The sequence below is a fragment of the Vulpes vulpes genome, chromosome 15 (assembly GCF_048418805.1).
Source record: "Vulpes vulpes isolate BD-2025 chromosome 15, VulVul3, whole genome shotgun sequence".
In the NCBI taxonomy this organism is placed as follows: Eukaryota; Metazoa; Chordata; class Mammalia; order Carnivora; family Canidae; genus Vulpes; species Vulpes vulpes.
Window position 1 is genome coordinate 84,488,644 of NC_132794.1, and position 19,483 is coordinate 84,508,126.

A 19,483-nucleotide genomic window follows, 5' to 3' on the forward strand; every position below is an offset into this window, starting at 1 on the left:
AAGATACAAGCACCCTTGTGTTTCTGCAGCCAATAGTCAAGATAGGGAAGCAACCCAAGTGTCCATCCATGAATGAATGGATAAAGATGTGGTATATATACAATGGAATATTACTCAGCCATAAAAAAATGAGATTTTGCCATTTGTGACAACATGAATGGACCTAGAGGGTAATAAGTGAATAAGTGAAATAAAGCAGAGAAAGACATATCATATGATTTCATTTATATGTGAAATCTAAAAAACAAAACAAATGAAAAAATAAAAAACCAAACAGACTCTTAAATAGAGAACAGCAGAGGGGAGGTGGTGGTGGGGGAATGGATGAAATAGGCACAGGGTAGTAAGAGGTACAACCTTCCAGTTGTAAAATAAATAAGTCATGGAGATGAAAAGTACAACAGAGGGAATATAGTATATAAAAAAAAGCTCACATATATTAAGTGCTTGCTTGGCACCACACCCATTATCTTATTTAATTCACATGTTACCCACATTTATCAGATGAGGAAATAGAAGTTTAATGAAGTGATTTGTTCAAGTCCCCAGAGCTGAACTGGAAGCATGTGAATTTGATCGCAGGCAATCTGACCCTGGGGTGGGCCCTCAGCCCTTAATGCAGCCAGCTACAGTCCTAAAGGGGTAGAGGATCTCTGAATGGGGCTGGGGACCAAGGGGAGAAATGACTTTTCAGGAGTTGTAAGAACAACTTGGCTGAATTCTAGAGGCCCCAGCTTTCAGTGTCTGGGCCTATGCAAATCTGCAAGTGAGTGTGGTCCCATTTCTTTGTTTCCATCTGCCTTAGTGAAACTGCCTCTGCTTAGCGGTGTGGAGTATTGCTTTCTTAGTTTAGAAAGTGCATTTATAAAGGCAGCTGAAGTGAAGAATATGGTTCAAGAGGGTGCCCCAGCTTGCAGGTGTTGGGAGAATAGGGTGGGGGTGGGGAATGTAGGGCTGGAGGATGGAGAAATAAGTTAAGCCTTTGATCGTTGAGGAATGTGGGAAGAAAAAAAGGATGGACATAGGTCCAAAGCCTCGGCTGTACCTGGACCTATCCTAAAAACTGTTTTTGTTCATTTTGTATTTCTAATACAAAAGCACAAAGGAGGGATCCCTGGGTGGCGCAGTGGTTTGGCGCCTGCCTTTGGCCCAGGGCGCGATCCTGGAGACCCGGGATCGAATCCCACGTCAGGCTCCCGGTGCATGGAGCCTGCTTCTCCCTCTGCTTGTGTCTCTGCCTCTCTTTCTCTCTCTCTGTGACTATCATAAATAAATAAAAAATAAAAATTAAAAAAATAATAATAATTAAAAAAAAAAACAAAAGCACAAAGGAGATAGTTGTAGTTTCCAATTTTTTGGTGGCAAAATTGTCTGCAGACATTGTAGAAGATTTCCACATGCCCTTCTATACTACAATAGTAAACATGTTTACTGGAGAAAAACTAAAAGCAAGAAGGAAAAAGTAACAATATAACTGACAACCCCACTGCATGGCAAAATCCACTGCTTATACATTGTAAATCAGACTCTTGCAGGTCACAGAATCTTCAAGAGAATTGTCATCAAATGATTGGTTGAACAAGATGGGAAGGGGGAGGAAAGGAGAGGCCACAGTGAAGGCCAAAATTAACAAGATCATCCAACCCGTATTAGCTGCCATCTGACTGCTTTAATAAGCTCCTACATTCTGCAGGGAGCAGCATGTCAGTTCCTAAGTACAGGGCACCCATGAGGCCCCTCCTTGACCACTGACCAGAGGTATCATCTCTGCCTTGCTCTAAACGCCCTCCTCCCAAAGGTGGGGCAAGGCCTCTCAAGGGCTTTGGAAAACCCTGCATCCCCCCTCCTGCACCTGCCTCCAACCATCGGAGCCAGTCACCCATGCTGTGAGTGCTGGAACATAGTCTTCCAGTGCTCTCTCCTGGGTAGCCCTTAAAGGGCTCTCAAAGCTTCAGGGTTCTCTCTGGAAATCACCCCACCTGGGCCTCTGAAAGGCTGCACCACACTAGACCACTGGAAAACAGGAGGAAAGCCCGAGTCACAGAATCATTGGGAAAACTTTTTTTGCACTGAAGTCTGTTGTCAGACTGTCTTCTCTTCTAATGCTGTGTAACCCAATGTTGTATGTGTTCATCACGTGTGATTTTTTAAAAAGATTTTATTTATTTATTTGAGAGAGAGAGAGAGGAAGGGGGAGAGAGAGAGAGGGAGAAGCAGACTCCCCACTGAGCAGGGAGCCCTATGTGGGAGTCGATCCCCAGGTGTCCCTCATCCTATGTGATTTAGATATTTTTTCCTTTGAGGGTGGGGGATGTTTACCTCTTATATTGATTGTTTGATTTGTTTCTTTGTTTTTGTTACAGAGAGAGAGCCTGTGGTGGGGTGGAGGGGTGGGTGGTGTGTGGGAGGGACAAAGGGAGAGGGAGAATTTTAAGCAGGCTCAGTGCTCCGCACAGAGCCTCAGGATTAGATCTTAAAACCCTGAGATCATGACCTGAGCCAAGATTGAGAGTCTGCAGCCTAACCTACTGAGCCACCCAGGCACCCCTTGATTTGTTTTTAATAGAAGACCATCAATAGGGGGCACCTGGGGATGCCTGGGTGGCTCAGCAGTTGAGTGTCTGCCTTTGGCGCAGGGCATGATCTTGGAGTCCCAGGATCAAGTCCCGCATTGGGCTCCCTGCATGGAACCTGTGTTTGTGTCTGTGTCTGTGTCTCTGTCTCTCTCGGTGTTGCTCATGAATAAATAAAAAAAAATCTTAAAAAAAAAATAGGGGCACTTGGGTGGCTCAGTCTGTTAACCATCTGCCTTTGGCTCAGGTCATGATCTCAGGATCCTGGGATCAAGCCCTGTGTTGACTTTGACGTGTTTCTAGCTCTGCTTCTCCCTCTCCCTCTGCCCCTCCGTCCTCCTCATGCTCTCTCTCTTTCTCTCAAATAAATAAATAAATAAATAAATAAACAAACAAAACTTTTTAAAAAGAGAAGAAAACCATCAACAGTTACAGAAGAGCATATATAGTGAAAATTGTTTTTCCTTTAACCTCTCATCTAATCTCCCAGTTCTCTTCCCCAGAAGCAGCTATGGCTACTGACTAAACAGCTGTCTCAGTCCCTTTTGAGTCTTCCCAGTACACAGAGGACCAACACCCAAAGCTCCAGCAGGGTCTCCAAAGCCCTGCCCAGCCATCCAGGCTTTTCTGGAGCCACATTTTTCCTTGCACTGTGCTCCAACTGTACTGGCCTTCCCTCCATTCCTACCTTGGGACCTTTGCCCATTGTGGCTGCTCCACCTGGGTGCTGTCCCCACTTCCTGTGTCCAGCTAGGCTCCGCAGGTCTTGGCTTACATACAACTTCCTCAAAGGGGCCTTCCTGACCTCCTTCTCTCAACTAAGGCCATCTCTAACCTGTCTGCAGCTGGATCATTTCCTGTGGAGCATCTTCTCAACTTGTTTTATATTTATTTGAGTGACTATGTGTTTAATGTCTGTTCCAACTAGGCTATAAGCTCTCTGAGGGCAGGGGCTCCAGCATCCCACACGGATGGGGTGTCCTGCACACAGTGTTTGACTTACCGGGGGAATAAATGTTGTCTTGATTGAATATTTGGTTAGTGGAAGGCAATTGTGTTTTTGTGGATTTTCTGACTTTTAACTTAAAAAAATTTATGGAACATCTTCAATGTATATCAAAGTAGCAGTGCATTGAACCCCTATACACATTACCTTGACTCACCAGCTGTCAAGATTCTGCCAATTTGTATAATTTTACCCTCTTTTACTTTACTTTCTTTTTTTTAGCCTGCTGAAGGTACAGAAACATTAATGATAGCTGCCATTTATTGAGTGTTTACTATGTGCTGGTAACTGTGTTAAATGTTTCTAATGGGTAGTATTTTTTAATCCTCTCAGCAACTCTGCTGAATGGGATTTATTTATTTATTTATTTATTTGCTGGGTACAGTATACTTTATTGATGGTACATGACAAGGTAGGGCTCCCCAAGCCCCTCCCCTTCCTCAGGGGTCTGGGATGTAAATTAGAGGTCAGGAAATTCTCAGTGTGTTGGGGGATTAAGTTGGGGCAGGGACTCCCCAGCAGCTGAGGGCCTCTCTCTTCCTCTTGTTCTCACTGGGGCTGGTGGTCCAGGAGACTCTTACTCCTTGGAGGCCATATGGACCATGAGGTCCACCACTTGGTTGCTGTAGCCAAATTCATTGTCATACCAGGAAATGAGCTTGACAAAGTGGTCATTGAGGGCAATGCCAGCCCTGGCATTGAAGGTGGAAGAGTGGGTGTCACTGTTGAAGTTCCAGGAGACAACCTGGTCCTCAGTGTAGCCCAGGATGCCCTCGAGGGGGCCATCCGATGCCTGCTTCACCACCTTCTTGATGTCGTCATATTTGGCAGCTTTCTCCAGGCAGCAGGTCAGATCCACAACTGACACATTGGGGGTGGGGACATGGAAGGCTATGCCAATGAGCTTCACTTTCAGCTCAGGGATGGCCTTGCCCACAGCCTTGGTGGCACCAGTGAAGCAGGGTTGATGTTCTGGCCAGCCCCTCGGCTGTCATGCCACAGGTTCCCAGAGGGGCTTCCCTGGTCTTCTGGGTGGCAGTGATGGCATGGACAGTGGTCATGAGAACCCTCCACGATGCCGAAGTTGTCATGAGTGACTGGCCAGAGGAGCCAAGCAGTTGGTGGTACAGGAGGCATTGCTGACAATCTTGAGGGAGTTGTCATACTTCTTGTGGTTCACACCCATCACAAATATGGGGGCATCAGCAGAAGGAGCAGAGATGATGACTCTCTAGGCCCCACTGTTCAAGTGAGCCCCAGCCTTCTCCATGGTGGTGAAGACCCCAGTGGACTCCACAACATACTCAGCACCAGCATCACCCCATTTGATGTTGGTGGGATCTCACTCCTGGAAGATGGAGATAGACTTCCCATTAATGACAAGATTCCCATTCTCAGCCTTGACCGTGCCGTGGAATTTGCCATGGGTAGAATCATACTGGAACATGTACACCATGGAGTTAATGTCAATGAAGGGGTCATTGATGGCGACAATATCCACTTCACCAGAGTTAAAAGCAGCCCTGGTGACCAGGTGCCCAATTCGGCCAAATCTGTTCACTCCGACCTTCACCATCGTGTCTCCAGGACGCGGCTGGCACTGTGCCAGAAGATGCAGCTGTCTGTCGAATGGGGAGTAGCAGAGAGCCCTAAGTGGGCATTATTATTCCCATTTTGGAGATGAGGAAACTGAGACAGTTTAAGTCACTTTGTGCAGTGTCCTCCACTCAGTGGATGGAAAAGCTAGGCTGAGAATCCAGGTCTCTGACTCCAGAGTCCAGATTCTCAACCACCAACTTGCTTGTTGCAGACTTAATCAAATACACATCTCTCTCACCTGCCTTCCTTCTTGATACCTACAGACTTTAAAAATGTTTGAAGCATTTTTATTGTGCCTAGGCTGTAAGGGAAATGTTCTCATGTCTGTGAAAGGAGCATGGCAATTGGCTTTATTATTCTCCTATAAAAACACCAACTCAGCCAATAAATGCTTATTGAACCCTTTTTTATTTACCAAGCACTGGGTTTTAGAGCTGGGAAAACAATAGTGAGAAAAAAATAAATACCATCCTTGCTCTAGTGGAGCAGAGTCAAGTCCAGATCCTCATCTACTTTTTTCTTTCCTTCTGCTTCACAACTATCTGAAGCAATACTACTTTCATTTCTGATTGGGCAAAGGAAGGATAAAGATATGTAATTCAAAACAGGGCTGCTGTGTACTGTTATGCAGTTAGTGCACTGCACAAAAACACCTGGTTGAGGAGGCCAGTTGGAGCTGGTTCTAACCTGAGCCCCATTTGCCAAGCTGAGACCCTGACCTGAGGCTACACATTCCTGAGGAAGAGGTGCGTTCTCAACACCTCCCCCCTTCCCACTGCAGACCCACAGAAGCATTACATAGCCCAAGGTGGCCTTTTTGGTAGAGCTAGGAAAAGAATGGAAAGGAGAGAGTAAAACTGCCCTGTCAAACTGAAGTTTCATGAAATTTACCATTTGTGCTCTTCATGTCTCCCATTGACTTCGATGATGAAATTTGAAGGGACTTCAGGTTTTCGTTTATGTTCAACAGATGTTATTTCTGGGTCACCTGGGTGGCTCAGCTGGTGAGCATCTGCCTTTGGCTCAGGGCCTGATCTTGGACACCCAGGATCGAGTCCTACATCGGGCTTCCTGCATGGAGCCTGCTTCTCTCTCTGCTTATGTCTCTACCTCTCTCTCTGTGTGTCTCTCATGAATAAATAAATAAAATATTTTTTTAAAACCCCAGACATTATTTCTTTTCTTTTTTTAAAAAAAATTTTTATTTATTTATTTTAGAGAGACAGAGGGAGAAAGAGAGTTACTACGGAAGTGGGGGAGGGCCCGAGGGGTAGGGAAAGAATCCCAAGTAGATTCTGAGCTGAGCTCAGAGCCCGATGTGGGGCTCAATCTCATGGCCCTGAGATCATGACCTGAGCTGAAACCAAGAGTCAGACAACTGACTGAGCCACCCAGGCTCCCAGACATTATTTCTTAGAGCTTTTTTAGGTTGACAGCAAAATTGGGTTGAAGATACAGAGATTTCCTGTGTATATCTATCTATCTATCTATCTATCTATCTATCTATCTATATATATCTTTTGCCCCAGCACATGCGTTGCTTCCCTCATTATCAACATCCCCCAACAGAGGATAATAATCATATGCCAATATAAGTTCACCAGTTATAACAAAAAAGGCCAAAGGCCTTAAGGTTTTGATGACAATAAGAATCAAGTACTGGTTCAACATAGGAAGAATGCATAGTGGTTAAAAGCATAAGATGTAAAGGGTATACATTATGACTTAAGAAACTTCCTGTGGGATGTGCCTGACTGACTCAGTCAGTAGAACTGTGACTCTTGATCTCAGGGTTGTGAATTTGAATCCCATATTGAGGGTAGAGATTACTTAAAAAAAAGAGAGAGAGAAGGAAAAAAAAAAAAAAAGAAACTTCCCACCATGGGGCGCCTGGGTGGCTCAGTTGGTTAAGCATCTGCTTTGGGCTTAGGTTGTGATGCCAGAGCCCTGGGATCAAGCCCCACACTGGGCTCCCTGCCCAGTGGAGAGCCTGTTTTTCCCTCTCCCTCTGCTGCTCCCTCTGGTTGTGCTCTCTTTCTCTCTCTAATAAACAAACAAAATCTTTAAGAAAAAAAAAATAAAGAAACTTCCTGCCAACATGTAACTGGAAATAATGGGAAGAATTAGTAATAGTTTTCAATTGGCTCATTTCTTAGACTTAATTTCTAAAGTTGAGTGGATCATCTCGTCATAATGATGAAGAAAATAATAATTACAAAGCTGTCTATGAATTAACCCAGAAGTTTTCCATTAAAAAAATTGAGATTTAAATGAAATGTAACATTGCATAAGTTTAAGGTATGCATGTTAATTTTATATATTGCAATATAGTTGCCATTGTAGTGTTAGCTAAAACTTCTAGAACATCATATAATTGTCATTTCTTTCTTTCTGATGAGAATAATTAAGATCTAGTCTCTTAGCAAATGTGTTATTTATAATGCAGTGTTGTTCTCTATAATCACTATACTGTGCATTACATCTCCAGGACTTATTTATCTATTAGCTGCTAGGTTGTACCCTTAAACAACTTCTCTCCTATTTCCTTATCCCTCAGGCTCTGGTGACAACCATTCTATTCTGTTTTTAAGTTTGGCTTGTTTAGATTCCTCATGTAAATGATACCATACAGTATTTCCGACTTATCTCACTTAGTATAATGTACTCAAGTTCTATCCATGTTGGCATAAATGGCAGGATTTCCTTCTTTCTCATAGGTGAATAATATTCCATTGTGTATGTGTATGTGTATGTGTGTATGTGCATGTGCTATACCACTTTTTTTTAATCCATTCATCCTTTGACAGATACTTGGGCTATTTCCATATGCTGACAATTGTGAATAACACTACATGTAACTCTTCAATACCCTGTTTTTGTTTCCTTTGGATATATACCCAGAAGTGGAATTGCTGCATCATATGGTATTTCTTTTTTTTTTTTAAAGATTTATTTATTTATTTATGATAGACAGAGAGAGAGAGAGAGGCAGAGACACAGGAGGAGGGAGAAGCAGGCTCCATGCTGGGACCCCAACATGGGACTTGATCCTGGGACTCCAGGATCGCGCCCTGGGCCAAAGGCAGGCGCCAAACCACTGAGCCACCCAGGGATCCCCCTCTGCCCATTTTTAAATTGAGTTTAAATTGAGTTTATTATTGACTTATAGGAGTTCTTTATATATTTTGGATATTAACTCCTCTCTGTTTCTATTATTATGTATAAAAGTATTAATTAATTTAGTGAACACAGATACGTGGAGGGCCTTGTACTAAGAATTTTACACACGTTGCTTTATTTAATTCTCTTCATAGTCCCATAAGAGAGTGTTTTATCTCAGTTTTATATAGAGAGACACTGACATTTGAGTTACCCAAGGTCATATAACAAAGAAGTGGCTAAAAATGGGGCTTGAACGTGGTCTATTTGACTCCAAAACCTGCACATGTCACCACCATCTTATGCTCCTCTGTTTTAGGAGAAGAGATCTATTGACTAAGCTTTCAGGTCCCTATCTTGACCAGAGTACCCACCACACAAATTTCAGACTTCTATAAAGTATTTCCAGTCTACTTCAATTTGGAATCTTTCTCAGCTTTCCTTCATTAAATATCTGCTACCCTCATAATGTAGCACTGGTGCCCAGGAATCCTTCTTGGGGAGTGCAGCTAACTGACCACTCTTTCTAGTGTAACCGCAACTCACAAACCCCAAACCAACCCTGGCCTTTTATCTGTGACAACCTCAGCCAAAGCTCTAAACTGAGATATACAAAATTTAATAGGATTTTTCTCCTTAGTAGTATCTTCACAGATGTCCATAGGGAGGGCAATCATTTAAAAGGACCAAGACAAGAAAGTATTGTGTGATTCAGTTCAGAGGGGATAAGAGAGACTTGCAGCTGAACATGAAGAATGCAGGAGGTGGTGTCATTGAGAGATGGTTTCCATGGTTCTAAGATCACAAGTGGGATTGGGAGTTGATTATAATTATTTTTTGCTTTGGGTTCAAGGGAGATTAATTAGATAATTGGTTTGCTGTTCTTGAGTGGCATGATATTTTATTTCACCTTTAACTCTTGGGAGCCCACAGCTTTTTTAAGGCAAATTCACCAGTAATAATAACCCCTATTTGTATTACTTTTACCCTTTGCTATTTTGGACGCTTTAATTTCATTTCATTTAATTCTTAGAAACAGTCTGTCAATACCTTTCATTTTACAGATGACAAGAGGGAGGTCCAGGTAGGGCAAATAACTTGCTTAAGGGAACAGCTAGTAAGTGGAAGAGACTGGATTCAACCTAGGCAGCCAGCCTCCAGGCTGGGCTCTTAACCTCTATTCCCTGTACTCTCGAATTCTTGCGGTGGGGGCAGAGGGAGTAAGGATGCCTATCCAATACATTTCGCATATAGAGCTTGTTAGGCTGCAAATGCCTGGGATGCTTCTTGCCACCTTTTTTGTTTCCAAGACTAGGGGTTTTCCCCAAACACTCTTGGCCTGTGTCCCACATTCACTCCTCCCCTGGGGAGATGGAGTGTTACCTGAATGGGGAAAGGGGCCTGCATGACCTATCTATCTTCTTTCTCTTGTTCTTTCTTTGGGTTGCAGTCTTTTTGTAGAGACTATACATTTTGATCTGCTCCTCCAGGGGCAGGTCTCCCCTGTGGGGTGAGGATGGGGAAGCCTTGGGTGGTCCAGTGCTCCAGAGTACATAAGGCTGCCTAACAGGTTCAGTGCCAGGAGGCCTCTTGCTTCACTTAAACCCCATCTCCATATCAGCTTAATAGAGAGGATACTTTTGAACCTTATCTGATTGTCCTTTGTCTTATTTCTCAGTTGATCTTCAACTCAGATGGAGGTGTTATGTGTATCCTTATCACACCCTCCCCCAAGAACTATTGAGGGAAATAAAGAATTATAGATAAATAATTAAGATATCACGTGAATTAAAGATTCTTGATCTAGCATTCAATGAATCCAAGGTGATCAGTTCATCAATTAAGCTAAAAAAAGGGAACAGAGCAGGTATTTCACTTACATGATCCTTTAACAATCATGTGAGCTGAGGCTTATTATCTCTATTACTTATAAGAAATTTACATTCTCTTCACTCAGAAAATATTGGATGTGGCCCACAAGCCAGGATTTGTTTTATTTTTATTTTTTTCCTTCAAAAAAATTTTTTTATTTAAGTTTTGCCAACATATGGTATAACTCCCAGTGCTCCTCTCATGCCAGGCTTTGTTTTAGGAGGCTTGGAGAGGTAATGAGCATTGCTCAAGATTATATAGCTGGTCAGTGAAGGAGCTAAGATTTGAATCCAGCTCTGATCAATGACCCAGGTTAAGCATATCTAAGACAGAAGGGAGGGTGGGAACAAGTTTAAAAAAGTGATAATAAATGTGTCTTGAGCCCCGATGTTATATCAGTGTGTAACTTTATACCATTCAATGCTTGTGGGGCATTATCTCATTAAATCCTTGCATCACCCTTATAAAGTAGGTATGTTTTTCCTCATTGAACACATGTAGAGCCTGAGGTTTAATGATGTTAAATAGTTTTCCAAAGGCTACACAGTAAATGGTAGAGTTGTAACCCAGCTTCTTCTCATTCCAAACGTTGAGTTCCTGAGAAGTTTGTTTTTCTGGAGCTTACAAAAGTTTTTGGGAGCAAGTTTTTGGGAGCCCATTGTGGGACTTATGCCTCTGATATAATATTAGAGCATTTTGAAACCATTAATTAACAAGTGTAGATCAACCTGGTCGGTGTGCATGAGGTGCTGAGGGGTATGGGAAGAATGGGGAGGACAGTAGAGTCATCAGCTTTGGGTAGGTTCACCCAAGCTTGCTGATATATGCTTGATGACAATGAGGAAAAATATCATGGTGACTTTGAGAATCAGGGAGAATTTTTGAATGGCCTGTGTTTGTATGTGGTAAATCATTTGTAAGAAAGAAACAAAACAAAAGCAGCAACAACAAAACCCCACTGTCTCTGAAATTGGGGAACTGCCCTAACATGAAGATTGCCTCTCTCTAGGTTTTAAGGATTTTGTTTGGATGAGACTACAAAGACCCTAGATTTTGCCATGGCTTTCTGTTAACTAAGTGGTGACAATGGGGAGTTATTTAATTTTTCTGGACCTTAATATTCTTATCTTTAAAATGGGGAAAGAGGGGATTCCTGGGTAGCTCAGCAGTTTGGCCCAGGGCGTGATCCTGGAGACCCGGGATTGAGTCCCACATTGGGCTCCCTGCATGGAGCCTGCCTATCCCTCGGCCTGTGTCTCTGCCTCTCTCTCTCTCTCTTTCTCTGTGTCTCTCATGAATGAATGAATAAAATCTTTTAAATAAATAAATAAAATGGGGAAAGAATATGTGCCTTCTGAAATTCCATCTAGCAATAATATTTTTTTTTTCCTCTTCAGCAGGACAGGGAAGAATACCAGTTTTCCCCAGAATTTCTGGCACATGGATGATGATCAATAAATGTTAGTTGAATTGAACTAATTAGAGACAATGATACTAACTGAAAAACAGATTCCCTTGCATAGTAAGCACGTCCTGTTTGCTATATTCTTGTGCCCGTGTTCCATACTTCATCACTTCTGGCTCTCAATTAACAAACTTGGCATTTCCCTGTAGATGAAACCTCTCCCCAAGATCACTCTGCTTCCTTCTTTCTTTCTTTCTTTTTTTTTTAAAGATTTTATTTATTTATTCTTGAGAGATAGAAGGAGAGACAGAGCCAAAGACACAGGCAGAGACAGAGCCAGAGACACAGGCAGAGGGAGAAGCAGGCTCCATGCACCGGGAGCCCGACGTGGGATTCAATCCTGGGTCTCCAGGATCGCGCCCTGGGCCAAAGGCAGGCGCCAAACTGCTGCGCCACCCAGGGATCCCCTGCTTCCTTCTTTCTAAACTCTGTCTAGAATGGGCTCAATCACTCCATAAATCCCTTGCATTCTTAATTCTTCTTACATAGTTTTCTGATTTCCTAGTTTTTAACTACAGCTAAATTGGCTACATACTTATTCTACATTTTGAATTTTTTAAAAAAGATTTTATTTATTTATTCATGAGAGACACACAGAGAGAGGCAGAGAGAGAAGCAGGCTCCATGCAGGGAGCCCAATGTGGGACTCATGCCCTGGGCCTACGGCAGATGCTCAACCGCTGAGCCACCCAGGCATCCCCTACATTTTGAATTTAAAATTTAAATTCATTTGGAGAGTCTCATTTACTCCTTCTGTACCTGAACAAATGTCTCCATGAGAGGCATGAATGTAACCACATGATTGAAGGAGTTAATACCTTGGGCAGTGGCTTCAATTGCAGGCTTAAGTTTTAATAGTGACTATTTCTTTAAAGTTAATTTTTTTAAAAAAGATTTTATTTATTTATTCATGAGATACACAGAGAGAGGGAGAAAGAGGAATAGACACAGGCAGAGGGAGAAGCAGGCTCCATGCAGGGAGTCTGACGTGGGACTCGATCCTGGGACTCCAGGATCATGCCCTTCGCCAAAGGCAGGCGCTAAATCACTGAGCCACCCAGGGATCCCCTAAAGTTAATTTTTAAATGAAGAATATACAGTGATAAGGATTCCTGGCTGACTCAGTTGATTAAGCATCCAACTCTTGATTTTGGCTCAGATCATGATCTTAGGGTCATGAGATTGAGCCCTGTGTTGGGCTCTGCACTGAGTGTGGAGCCTACTTAAAATTCTCTTTCTCCCTCTCTCTCTGCCTCCCTGCCCCCTGCTCCTGGACCCACATGGTCTCTCTCTCTCTCTCCCCTCACCCCTCCCAAAAGAAAGAAAGAAAGAAAGAAAGAAAGAAAGAAAGAAAGAGTATACAGTGATAAGAATAGCATTTCAAGAAGGAAAATCATTCCACATGTTTGGTTTAAACAGATAAAATTAGTATTAAACAGATAAAACAATCATATATTTTTTTTAAAAAAAGATTTTATTTATTTATTCATTGAGAGAGAGAGAGAGAGAGAGAGAGAGAGAGAGAGGCAGAGTCACAGGCAGAGGGAGAAGCAGGCTCCATGCAGGGAGCCCGACATGGGACTCGATCCTGGGTCTCCAGGATCACACCCTGGGCTGCAGGCAGCTCTAAACCGCTGTGCCACCGAGGCTGCCCGACAATCATGTATTTGATAGAATTTTTCACTCTTCATCCATAAAGCTTAGCACCATACATGCAGAGGCTGAATTTATTTGTTCAAAATTCCAACTTGAAAAGGATCACTTTCATTTAGGCTTCTGAGATTGAGTCAGAGCCTTGAAATCCAATTAATCTAGTTAGTTGTGGCAGTAGTGTGGCAGACACTCTTGGTTGGCTTCCCTATCTCCAGTATCCACTTATTTCTCTCTATCAGACTTAAAATTGTGCTGAAGACAAATGTCTCTTTAAGAACACCTTCCAGGACTCCTTTGGAGCTAGAGTGGCTACAACCTCAGTCTGGACAAAGATATAGGTAAAAGTTTCCTATGTGGGGGGGATAAAGTTTCTTATGTGGGGCTTCCAAGAAAGACATTTTTTTCTTTTCTGATAAAAAGAGATGGGTCCAATTGGCACATGAATTTTGCTCTTTACCTTTCCCTTTCTGTCTGGAGTATGAATACCATATTGGAGGGGTAACAGCCCAACTTTTAATTCTGAGGAAGGAAGTCAGGCATTGAGAGTGGCAGAGGAAGAAGTTAGAAGGAGCTGACTTCTTGTAAATAAGGGACCTGATCTGGTCTGGGAAGGTTTCTATGAGGAGCTGAGGTCTGAGCTAAGCCTAGAAGGATGAACAGGAGTTTAATAGGCAAAGGTAGTAGATGGAATGAGAAGAAACAGCACGTGTAAAGACCTCAGGACTGTAGAGAGCAGGGCACTTTTGAGGAACTGAAAGTAGTCCCTTGTGACTGAAATATTGAGCACAAAATTAGGCTGGAGAGGTAAATGGGCCAGATTATGGAAGGCCCTGTGGTCAGTTTATATTAAGAACTTGGGTGTTTGTCTTAAGAACAATGGAAAGTCATTGAAGATTTTAAACCTTTAGCAATGACCTGGTCAGATTTGAGTTTTAAAACTCAATTGCAAAAACAAAAACAAAAACAAAAACAAAAAACAAAAATAAACTCAATTGCCATTCTATCCTTATGACCCAGAATGAATTGGAGATATGAGGCTAGAGTTGATGTGGGGATGCTGATTAGGATACCAGATAGAATATGGTAGACAAAGTGAGAGCTAATGAAAGCTTGGATTCAGGAGGTAACAGTGGAGGTAGAGGCAAGTTGTGGTATTTGAATACTATTTAGTAAAATCAACAAGACTTGGTGGTGGGTTAGACAGTGGTTGACAGGTGGGAGAGTTCAAGGAGGACCTCTAGATTTTGACTTGTAGAACTGGATGGCTGGTTGAGTGGCATTTACTGAGAAAGGAAACATGGAGGAGTCCTGAGTTGGGTGGGGACACTATAAGAAGTTTCTGCTGACCATGTTGACAATGAAGAGCCTTTGAGACACCCACGTGAATATGTCACATAGCAGGTATATGTAGAGGTCTGGCACACAGCAAAGAGGTCAGGGCTAGAGGTATCAGTGTGTAGATGGTGGACGAAGTTATAAATCATGAATAATTTAAGGGGAGAGGAGAGAGTGAAAAGAGAAGGAGGCTTAGGACCAAGTCAATACAAAGATGAGTAACCTTGTTCTCATATTCAAGAAGCTTCTAAGAAGCTTGGTAGAAGTGATGAACTATATATATATATATATATATATATATATATATATATATGTAATTATATATATAATTGTATATATAATTATATATACAATACATAATAATGCAATATACGTAAGTATATTAATGTAAGTAATTACAGTACAGACAGTAAAGGACTTATATCCTACCAGTGCCATTAATGATGCACCCAGAAGAGGGAAATGCTATACCAGCTAAGGGGATCAGAGACTGTTTAATGGAGAAGCATTTAAGAACATCTCTGTTTGATAGCTAAAATAAAGTGAGGTAGATGAGGGGAGGAATGGGCTTCCAGGTTGAGACTTGAAGAAAGTTTCAAAAGCTGAAAAGCTTTTGACACATTGGGGGAACTTCAGGGTTTTCAGTTTGTTTAAAGATGGTGTGTAAGTAGGGGAGTCATGAAAAGGTGAGCTGGAGCCAGATTGAAGAGAACTGTAAATGCCAGGCTGGGATACTTTACCTGTACAAGTGGGAGCCAAGGTAAGGTTTGTATGTAAGTAGAGAAGGTGACATAATGATGCAGTGATTGAAGAAGACTCCTCTGGTTTCCCACATGAAGTGCACTGGAGAGTGTCAATACTGGAGGCAGGGAGACCAAGGGAGGCTGGGGTGAAGTATCTCAGAGATTGTTTAAATGCCACAACTTAGCCCACTTAGCTAGTTAGCACAGTAAAAAGGAGATTTAGTTTAAAAAAAAAAATGACAATCTTGAGCCTTTCCATTGTCTTAAAATAATCCTGGAATTCAAATTGGTTCACAGGAGATGGACAGTCATCAGGCTTTCTTTGTGTGTCTCTCTCCTTGTAGACACATGATCTCTTGCCTTTGCTTTTCTCAGCACTGTATTCTTTGCAGACCAGTTTTTTCTGAGAGGCTCTTGGCTCCTGCTCTCCCTTTACCATGGTTTGCATGGGGGTTGGGTTGCCGTGACATTTGCTCTGACCTGAATCCACTTCTAGATCTTATAGCCCCAGAGCACACTATCATTTGCCACCAGCTCTACAATGATCATGGCATAAAGATATGCTGTACCTTTGGGTGACAAAGCAGACTCAAAAAAAAAAAAAAAAAAAAAAAAAGCAGACTCCAAATTGAAATCCTAGTCACAATCAATGTAATAATATAACAGATCTTTTCACATTTCCTATTGATGGGACACCATAGCATTTGTACATATTTGTTGGCATGATTTGACTCACATTGTTTCTACATTTGTGCAACGATACATTATTTCCTGCTCCCGGAATGAGAGAAGGAACCATGTTTGTCTTGTCCACCACTGTATCTATTGCTATGTAAAAAATTACCCCAAAACTTGCTGGCTTAAAGCAAAAATAGATATTAATCATCTCACACTTTCTGTGGGTTGGGAATTTTGGAAAAGCTTGGCCAGGTGGCTGTGCTTGGGGTCTTTCATGAATTTGCAGTCAAAATGTTGCTGGGCTTGCAGTCATCTGAAGGCTTGATTGAAACTGGATGATCCCCTTCCAAAGTGGCTCTCTTGCAAGGTGGCTGTTGGAGGAAGGCCTAAGTTCCTCACCACATGGACTTTTATGTAGGGCTGCTCAAGTGTCCTCATAACAGGGCATCTGGTTTTCCCCAGAGTGAGTGATCCAAGAGAGATCAAGGAAGAAGCCACATTGCCTTTTACGACCTAGTCTAAGAAGTCATAGTGTCACTTTTGCCACATTTTGTTAGTTAAAAGCAAGTCACTAAGTCTTGCCCACACTCAAGGGAGAAGGGTTAGTTTTAACATTTGAGGAAATAATTGTAAACGATTTTGTAGACATATTTTAAAATCCCATAACCACTATAACTTCAGCACCCAGTACAGTGTCTGACACATAGTGGGTGCTTAGTAAAGGTTTGTGAAAAGAATGGTTATTCTCTCTTCCAAACTTGGATTCACCAGCACTGAGAAAAAGTGGCATTAAGGCAAGCAGCCACACTAAGGAATGGCCATTTGAGGCTTCACTCGGGTTTAATGTATTCTGTGATGTTGTCCCACCAACAAGTGTGTTCAGCCATTTTGAGAAGTTGCCTGGCCGTTTTCACAGCATGCGAGCTGCTGGGATTCCTTCAAGTATCTGTACAAAACTGGGAAAATAAATATGAAGTCTCAGAGCTACATAAAAGTTAATTTTTGCTAGTGAACTAGATCTCTAGTATAATTGTTGTTGGTGTTGTTATTTGAGGAGCGGCTCCTTTATATTTTTTTTGAAGACTTGGAATCACTGATGTGTGTAAGACTAAGTAGAGTCAAATCAGAGTGGGTACAGTGGGAACACAAATCCCATACAAACTATGGTCGAGGGAGAGCAGAATGGAATTATCTAATAGTTTTTTTTAAAAAGATGTATTTATTTATTTGAGAGAGAGAGTGCATGTGCACACTTGAGCAGGGTGAGGGGCAGAGGAGCGGGAGAGAAGGAAGGACAGAAGCAGATTCCCCACTGAACGTGGAGCCTTACATAGGGCTTTATTTATTAAACCTTAAGATCATGACCTGAGCTGAAATCAAGAGTTGGATGCTTGACCCACTGAACCACCCAGGTGCCCCCTAATAGTTTTTTTAAATCCCTTTTCTTCCAAGAGAAAAGAAGGTGAACAGTAGATGTGGCAGTGGTGGATGTGTGCCACACAGCTCTCCCTTCAAGAAAGAACCTGGGAGGAGCACACTTAGTTGCAACACCTATGGCATCCACCACTGATTTGAAGTGGAGGCTGTGCTCTTCCTTGGCAGCCCCGAGTCTATGACAGAACATGGTGAGGGCAAGGTTAGCTTCCTGTCTAATGTGGGTCTTCTTGGATGAGCAGTCTTTGTACTTGAAAGCTCCATACTGAGATCTTCAATCACTGAATGCTTCAGTGTGTCTCATTGCCTCTGTCACTGTCATTCTCAAGGGTGGGCCACAGACCCTGACCCAAGCTTTACTGCCACTACTGCTGGAAATGTGTTGTGGCTGTCCCTGATCACATTCACCCAGCCATCAGAATGGCTTCTCTGCAGTCCTCAAGATCCTTCCTCCTTTCCCTTCTGCTCCACTCATCACCTTCTACTTCTTCTTTCACCTCCCTCACCCTTCTCCACTTCTCCTTCCCTTTTTTCTCCTTCTTTCTCCATCTCTGTCTCTCTCTCATCTGTGTCCATCTTCATTATTCCCAACCTCCCACTTCTCCATCTCTCCTCTCTGTCTCTCATCTTTTCTCTCTCATCTCTGTCTCCATCTCTCGTCTTTCCTCTCTCATCTCCATCACCATCTCTTATTTTCATTTCCATCTCTCATATCCATCTCCAGCTCCATTTCACATCTCCATTTTCATCTCCACCTCTTACCTTTGTCTCCATCTCTCATCTCCATCTTTATCTCCATCTCATAGTTTCATCTCCATCCCTCATCTCTGTCTCTGTTTCCATCTCTATCTTTATCTCCATCTCTCATCTTTGTCTCCATTTCCATCCCTATCCTTATCTGACATCTCCAGTTCTCATCTCTCCTCTCCATCTCTATCTCCATTTGTCATCTGCTTGTCTCCATCTCTGTCTTCATTTCCATATCCATTTCTGCTTCCATCTGTTATCTCCATTTCTCATCTCTCATCTCCATCTCTATCTCCATGTCTTAATCTCTCATCCCTGTCTCCATTTCCATCTCTCTTTTCCATTTCTATGTCTGTCATCTCCATTTCTCATCTCTATCTCTATCTCCATTTCCATCATCTCTATCTCTGTCCTTCAACCTTTCCCTTTCCACTGGATCATTGTCCTTGTCAAGTAGCTGTACTAAATCTTCCTCATTAAAGAAATCTGTGACCCAAGTATCTCTCTTTAACTTCTTTTCAATCTTTTTCTGAACTTCAGAAAAATCTATTTTTCTTCCTCACATCTTATTTTTTTAAGATTTATTTATTTATTTATTTATTTATTTATTTATTTATTTATGATAGACATAGAGAGAGAGAGAGGCAGAGACACAGGAGGAGGGAGAAATAGGCTCTATGCTCTCCCTCTCCCTCAGCTCCTTTACCCACCACCCCCTTGCTTGTGCTCTCTCATAAATAAATAAATAAATAAATAAATAATTTTAAAAAATTTATAATGTCCCAAACTGAATTTATCTTTTCCTCAAAGTTGCATCTTCTCCTGAGTGTCCTGACTCAGAGATGTGCTCCATCATCCACTGGCTTCTCCATCTCACCTTGGAAATTATCCTGGAGGCTTGCTACAGCTTGTAAGCTCCTACCTGATTTTAGTCTCAAGTTCCTGTCCATTATGCTTTTTTGATAGCTATCACATGGCTCATTTCTCTTTTTTTTTTTTCTTGCTGTCACTACCTTGGTTTAGTTTGCATCTCTTTTAGCTTGAATTATTATGTCTAATAATGACAACAAGCATTTATAGAGTGCTTATTGTGTGCCAGGCCCTTACATAAGATGCCTTCTAGTCCTACTCTTCAATCTGTTCTGATTCCAGAAAGACCTCTATAAACACAAATGTAGCAGGTATAATAAATGTTTAGTCCCCCAAACTCAGCTGATGA

General features: G+C 42.1%; 2 protein-coding genes across 5 annotated transcripts in view; one reads left to right on the plus strand and one right to left on the minus strand.

The window, feature by feature from the left end:
- EXOC6 (exocyst complex component 6) overlaps positions 1-19,483 on the plus strand; it is a 352,011-nt gene that overhangs the window by 35,654 nt on the left and 296,874 nt on the right. The window lies entirely within an intron of this gene.
- LOC112917602 (glyceraldehyde-3-phosphate dehydrogenase-like) lies at positions 4,138-5,155 on the minus strand. Its single transcript, XM_072738136.1, has 2 exons — positions 4,961-5,155; positions 4,138-4,567 (listed from the first exon to the last, which is right to left on the minus strand). The coding sequence occupies exons 1-2, from the start codon at positions 5,153-5,155 to the stop codon at positions 4,157-4,159; spliced, it is 606 nt and encodes a 201-aa protein (XP_072594237.1). The 3' UTR covers positions 4,138-4,156.